Here is a 6747-nt window from a genome sequence, read left to right as displayed (position 1 = left end):
AAACGTAGGAGCAACAATAGAGAGAGGAGAGAGGGATCTGTATCCACTGACAATCTCTGGAGGAAGTTAGTGTCTCAGGCTGCGGCGCGTAACCAGCTCAGCTCCTCCCGGACACACTCGCTTCATCTCGGGGAGGAATGGTCGCTCTGCTCGGATTTAAAGTCGTCTGCTTCTAGTCACACTTTGGTTTCTGCTGCACGCCACTTCTGGGACAGTTTCAATCCGATTTTTTTGTTTTCTTACTAGAAATCAATGAGTTCACCTGCAGCCCAGAGATGTTGAGCCTCGCGGAGCAGATGTGATCAGCTCAGCAGCACTTCCACCGAAACAGATCGTTCGCTAAACGCCGTTTTCTTCTTTAAAGTTTTAGTTCTGTCAGCGAGGAACGCGGAAATGGATCTGAGACCGGAGCTCCCCACCGTCTCCTCGGCCTCTCAAGTCCACCCCGGAGCGGCAGCAGCGGCCGCGGCAGCCTCCATCCCGGTGTCCATGGCCGGGAACCTGCTGCGCGGCCCTCCGCTCATCCTGCGCGCCGCGGACAAGTACCCGCGCACTCCCAAGTGTGCGCGCTGCAGGAACCACGGCGTGGTGTCCGCGCTGAAGGGCCACAAGCGCTACTGCCGCTGGAAGGACTGTATGTGCGCAAAGTGCACCCTGATCGCGGAGAGGCAGCGGGTGATGGCGGCCCAGGTGGCGCTGAGGCGGCAGCAGGCGCAGGAGGAGAACGAAGCCCGGGAGCTGCAGCTGCTGTACGGCACCGCGGAGGGGCTGGCCCTGGCCGCCGCCAACGGAATCATCCCGCCGCGTCCCAACTACGAGGTGTTCGGTTCCGTCAACAGCGAGAGCAACTCAGGTGAGAAGAGCAGCAGTGATCAGGTGTTCCAGACTGAGGTGTATTCAGGATTTAACTGTTCATGAAATGACATAGTCTGTCTTTTCAGTCCGCACTACAGGAGCAGCACTGTGGGCAAAATGTTGGAGATGTTGGAGTTTAGTAAAATGTGGTGTCTTAATAATTTAGGCCCAAATTAGACTCATGATTGGGTTCATTTAGCCTTTACTGACCTGTCAGGCCCAGAGAATGACGCTGCTAAACACCACAGCTACTAATAAAATGAGATTTAGTTGTAAAGATGGATTGTTGTAAATGATAGTTTACATTTGGACGCAGTGAAAGCTGTTCTTGAGGGGTTTGACTGTTTATGTAGAACTGGCACACTGCTCTTTAAATGCCTCTAAAATAACCACAGTTTATTTCTTTTCGCATAAATCAGTCCCTCTGATTAATTTATGACCTGTGCTTTCTTGTAACATTCATACATTATCATGCTGTGTCTCTCCTCTCACGCCGTGTTGTTCTGTTTGTGTTCACAGATTCAAGCATCCAGAAGTATGATCTGTTTCCAAAGAGCCAGCTGTCCGGCTCCGCCACCCCGCAGCAGTCCGCGGGCAAACCGGCGTCCACCGAGAGTGACTCCGCTCCGGGCATCTCCTCCCCGGACGGCAGGCACGGAGGCTCGGGCTCTGAGAACGGAGACAGCGAGTCGTTCATCAGCTCTCCGGTGTCGAAGCCGTTAAAGGACGGAGAGGAGACTCCCGGCTCCGTCAGCTCCCTCGGCTCGGACTCCGGCTCCGAGACCGACAAAGACGAGCAGGAGCCGTCTCCTTCCTCCGCGGCCTCCCGCCACATGAACGCCATCGACATCCTGACCCGAGTGTTTCCGAGCCACAAGCGCAGCGTGCTGGAGCTCGTCCTGCAGGGCTGCGGCAAAGACGTGGTTCAGGCCATCGAGCAGATCCTCAACAACAGCGGCGCTCAGGGCGCCAGCAAGGCCGGGCCGGAGGAGACGTGGACGGCGGAGAGGATGCTCCAAAACGCGCAGCAGCCTCCTCCGTCCTCCGCCACCACCACCGCCCCGACTAGGCCCATGCTGCCCGGAGCCATGACGCTGAGTAACCGCTCTGCGTTCTCCCCCCTGCAGCCAAACGCCCCGCACTTCGGCGCAGACCCCAGTACCTACCCCCTGGGCACCCACCTGGGACTGAACCCGCTGCGGCTGGCCTACTCAGCGCACAGCCGGGGACTGGCTTTCATGACGCCCTACTCCACCACCGGCCTGATGCCCACCCTGGGCTTCAGACCCCCGATGGACTACGCGTTTAGCGACCTGATAAGGGACAGGACGATGTTGCACAAGGAGCAGGGCTACGCCAGCGGCCTGTACGGGCCTCTGGTGAACAACACGCCGGACAAACAGTGAGGCGGGCCGGCTGCGCACAGAGACACATTCCATTGTATTTGTAGCCACAAGTGTTGAAAATCTGTGACGTGTTTTGGCTACAAGCTGCTGTACATAATAGGATTATCTGGCTTGTAGTCAAATGGTCTGAGAGGGGAAAAAAAGCTAAACTCACTGATGTGTAATTTTCAAAAATAATTTTATATGTTAGGCTGCAAAAAAGTTTGGATGACACCCCCCATGTATCAATAAAATAACCGAAATTTATTTATAGAATCCAGAAATAAATCACCATCAATCTGGGGAAATAAAAAATGAAACCCAGAAAAAAGGATAAAAACTACACACATGATTTTATGACAGATTTCTGTCAAATCTGTTGCCAAGAAATTATTTATCAGAGGGGTTTGACTGTTTAAAGCCCTTTAAATTTTGCAGCTGGTTGGTAAATCCCTTTTCTTCTCTCTCTCTCTCACACACACACACGGGATATTAAACACAGAAAATTAAGTTATTAAATAAAACATGTAGCTTCTAAGGATGTTAACCTCATTCCCTGCTGTAAAAGTTGAACTAATGATGTGTAAATGCCATTCATTTTTTCCTTATGTATTTTTTCCAGTTATCTCACTCTTTTTTTTAGTTTTTTTCCAGCTTGCCTGTATTATATATTGCATTTGGTAATATGAAATGCTATGCTCTATTTGACTTTTCATTTATCCGTTAGTCAGCTCCAATATTTTGTGACAACGTGCTGGATCGAGTCAGTTCCTCTTCAAATGTTACAAGCTGTGCTGTCACATTGTATGAATATGCTGAAAATAAATGTTATTTTAAAGAAAACGGTGGAAACCCATGAACACTGGTCGTTTTTTGGCTGATTAAAGTCCGTGCGTAAAAGCTGAGGATGCGTAAAGACGCACCGTTTGGCTGGAAGCTGCGTGAAGGTGTGAAATATTTAGATCACCTTGAGGGTAAAATTCTTGTTTGGATACTTTCTGGAGGAGAAAAAAAAGCACATATCACAATCCCAAGAGCGTAAATTCAGATAATTAAATAATTATGATGTTTGAGAAGCAGATAGACGGATTGATTAGTTTTTTTAAAAGCAAAAATGTTAATTTACTGATTGCGGTTGTAGTTTAAGGCTATTTTTGCAAGCTTAAATATTCTAGATAATCCAAATAAAATAATGAAGCAGATAAAAATATTATCCATAACCCTTGGTGGTGCAGTTTTCTCTGACATTACGCACGTTGCTGTGAGAACTCGAAGGAAACGTCTCATTGCGCATAAAATATTTCGTAGAAAAACTGTCCATTAACTGCAGAATTTATTTATTTTTCTCATTTAAAATATTTTTTTAAAGGCTGGGCAGATAGAGAGACAGACAGGGGGTCAGTATGTTTTGTTTTTCCTCTTAATTAACCAGCCTCGTGCTAATTACTGCACACACACACACACTGTAAACGCAGATTATTAATATCAAAGTTGAAAAGAGAAGCTACGAAGGAGTAATGCAATATTAACATTTAATTATGAGTTTTTACATTTTAAAAACGAACCAAATGGCCAAATTCAGTTAATGGACATCCTAAAGTTGGCGCCTTTATTAATCATTCCTCATTAAATCCAGTTATGAGATAAAATATCTGTTATTAAATTTTAAAAAAAGTAACTACGCTATTTATTTCAGTGACTAAATGTGCAGATTAATAGCTACAATAACGCAATAAACATCCCAAAAAGAGAAAAAATGTACAATTAATTACTTATCAGTGTAAGAAATTAGGAGAGTGTAGTTTAATTTATTTTGCATTGAAAATATATTTTTTATCACATAATCAAATCTAATTATTAAAAAGCAGCAATATTGTATGTTATAGTCAAAGCTTTGATCGATTTTGATTAAAAAGAAATAAACCAGGCCTTGTTTTAAAGAAAAGAAACCAATTAATCTGCTCTGATTATTCTTCCAGTAAACCTTTAAATGAGCATGAATGTTTCTGATCTGAAGTCAGACTGGAGGCCACAGTTCTGGTTTCTATGGAGGCCATACGACCCACTCAGCTGAGCCTCTGCCAACACGTTCTCCACCCACTCAGTTATTTTTTACTGCAGCCACAGAAGTCAGACCGTTTCCAAATCCAATGGCGCCACCTGCAGGTCGGTTTATGTCAGCGTTAGAAGATGACTGCTTGAGCAAAAGCAGCAAGAAACTGTGGAGTGGCACAAAAACTGAAGTCCATAGCTGGATTTTAGGTGTCGCTTTATGCTGTTAAAGTTCAGAGAAAATGTGAACACTTTGTCAGTGTTCATAATTATCTCACATGCACAGAAAAATGTAGGTTTTTAGTCAACAGCTGAGCACCAAAGATGCTTTAATGTGTTTGATTGAGGGGAAAAAAATCACTTACAGGCAAAACATCCAGTTTATTTCTGGTTTTAATATAGAAAGTTCTGTCCATATGTGATAATATTTTACCTTATTCCAGCCAAACATACCACAATAAAATGTGTTTTCATTGTTCCTGGGTTAGTAATTGTGCAGATTTTTAATGATAAGAGAGGTCACGATCTTTATCCTGCCATGAAATGTTAAAATCCACCTCAGAACAAAACCTGATATGACAGAAAAATACTCTGACTTTAATCCAGACATAAGACTTTTACAGTAAATATATTTTTTAAAAAAAATTCAGCTCAGGATAAAAACTTTAGAAAATGTTGTCAAATGCAGCTGATAAACTGTAGCTTTGTCTGAGGTGAATAAAAGTTTAGTTTTATTTCATAAAGTGAGATCCTGATCCATTCTGTCTGCATGTCAGGGATCATTTATAATTATGGAGAATTTAAAAAGCTGCTGCTGTGCTGTGTTTGTGCATAGACAGCTCTTTTGCTCTGGAGATGCTCATATGGATCCTCATGCTGTAGAACTCAGAGGGAAAAAAAACTACAAACAGACAGAAGCAACAAACTGAACTTCCTTTCAGGTCTGTGTTCACATGTCAGCTAAAATCAGGAACTGTGTCTTTGGCTCTCTGTGCTGTTTATGGACTAGAAGCAGGCTGATATGAGCACAATCTGCTGTCGCTACAGCTGAGAAGACGACAGAAATCCAGAAGTTGTTGGTTTATGAAGCAGTTTATTGATTAGTGATATAAGAACAGGGGTGATAGTAGAAAGAAAAACTCAAAGAACCAATTAAAGCCAAAATGAAGGCTAACAGAGTTGTAACACAAATCTAATCCAGCCAAACTTAGAGACATAATAGTGACTGATAAAAGTAATTCACAAATTTGTTGTGCTTCAAAACACTTCACACAAAACACCAATAGCTTCTAACTTACTTAAACAATCTGATAACAGAAGTTATTTCTCTACATGAAACACAAAGATGCACTAAGATGAGCTGCTCGTGTTAAACCGCAGCCTCCATGACTGTGAGTTCAGCTGCAGATTTAAACTCCAGGTGTGGTGATCCTGCAGTCTGATTGGTGGAGGGAACTGGATGGAGGTCCAATCAGGTGCAGCAGTAGGCGGGGAGAAGAAAGAAGGCTTCAGAGCAGGTCAGGAGCTCCAAGCTAATGATCCAAAATGGTGAACAGGTGGGTTCTGGAGCCTGCTGTAGTCAACAGTCTCCCCACACAGAAGCCACAACGGATCCAGCTCATGAATGAATGAAGCTCACAGACACCTGAGGCTAAAACACGCTGAGCTTTGGAAACATCCAGAGTGAGTATTTTTCTAAGCCTACGTTGTCTCAGAGGCTTTTTTCCAACAAAAATGAGACTTCATTGTCCTTCACAGCATGGAACATGAGGCGCTCAGGCCTCAGCCCTAGAAAAACAGTAATAAGAATCATGATGACGTAAACTGTAGCCTGCTGACCGAGAGATAAACAAAAGTTATATAAAACTAACAAAAACCTATATACAAATAAAAGAAATGGTGAGATAAATGGTAGCCTATTCACCTAAAGAAAATAAAAATTAAATATGTAGTATTAGCATAAATCTATTTAGAACTCATAAAAAATCTCTATAAAATTACTAAAAATGAGATAACCTATTAAAAACTAATAATCAAAAGAATGAGATAAATAGTGGCCTTTTCAATAAGAAAATAAAAATTAAATATGTAGTATGAGCATAAAACTATTTAGAACGAATAAAAAATCAATATAAATTAATAAAAATGAGATGACTAAAAAAACCTATTAAAAACTAATAATCCAAAGAATGAGATAAACAGTGGCCTTTTCACTAAAGAAAATAAAAAAACATATAAAACTAACAAAAATCTACTTAAAATGAATTTAGAAAACACTCAAAACTAAAATCTATAAAAAAAACTAATAACATCTATTTGAAAGTAATAAAAGCCTATTTAAAACTAATAAAAAATTGATTGTATAAAAATTTTAAAAAATCTATGTAAAACTAACAAAAACCTACATAAAACTAGCAAAAAGCTATTTAAAACTAATAGAACCCTATTTAAAATT

General features: G+C 42.0%; 1 protein-coding gene across 1 annotated transcript; it reads left to right on the top strand.

Moving 5' to 3' along the window:
- dmrta2 (DMRT-like family A2) lies at positions 1-3096 on the top strand. Its single transcript, XM_051947377.1, has 2 exons — positions 1-853; positions 1375-3096. The coding sequence occupies exons 1-2, from the start codon at positions 394-396 to the stop codon at positions 2259-2261; spliced, it is 1347 nt and encodes a 448-aa protein (XP_051803337.1). The 5' UTR covers positions 1-393; the 3' UTR covers positions 2262-3096.
- Positions 3097-6747: the final 3651 nt, after the last annotated feature.

The sequence above is a fragment of the Acanthochromis polyacanthus genome, chromosome 4 (assembly GCF_021347895.1).
Source record: "Acanthochromis polyacanthus isolate Apoly-LR-REF ecotype Palm Island chromosome 4, KAUST_Apoly_ChrSc, whole genome shotgun sequence".
Classification (NCBI taxonomy): Eukaryota; Metazoa; Chordata; class Actinopteri; family Pomacentridae; genus Acanthochromis; species Acanthochromis polyacanthus.
This window is presented reverse-complemented; position numbering and strand designations above follow the sequence as displayed.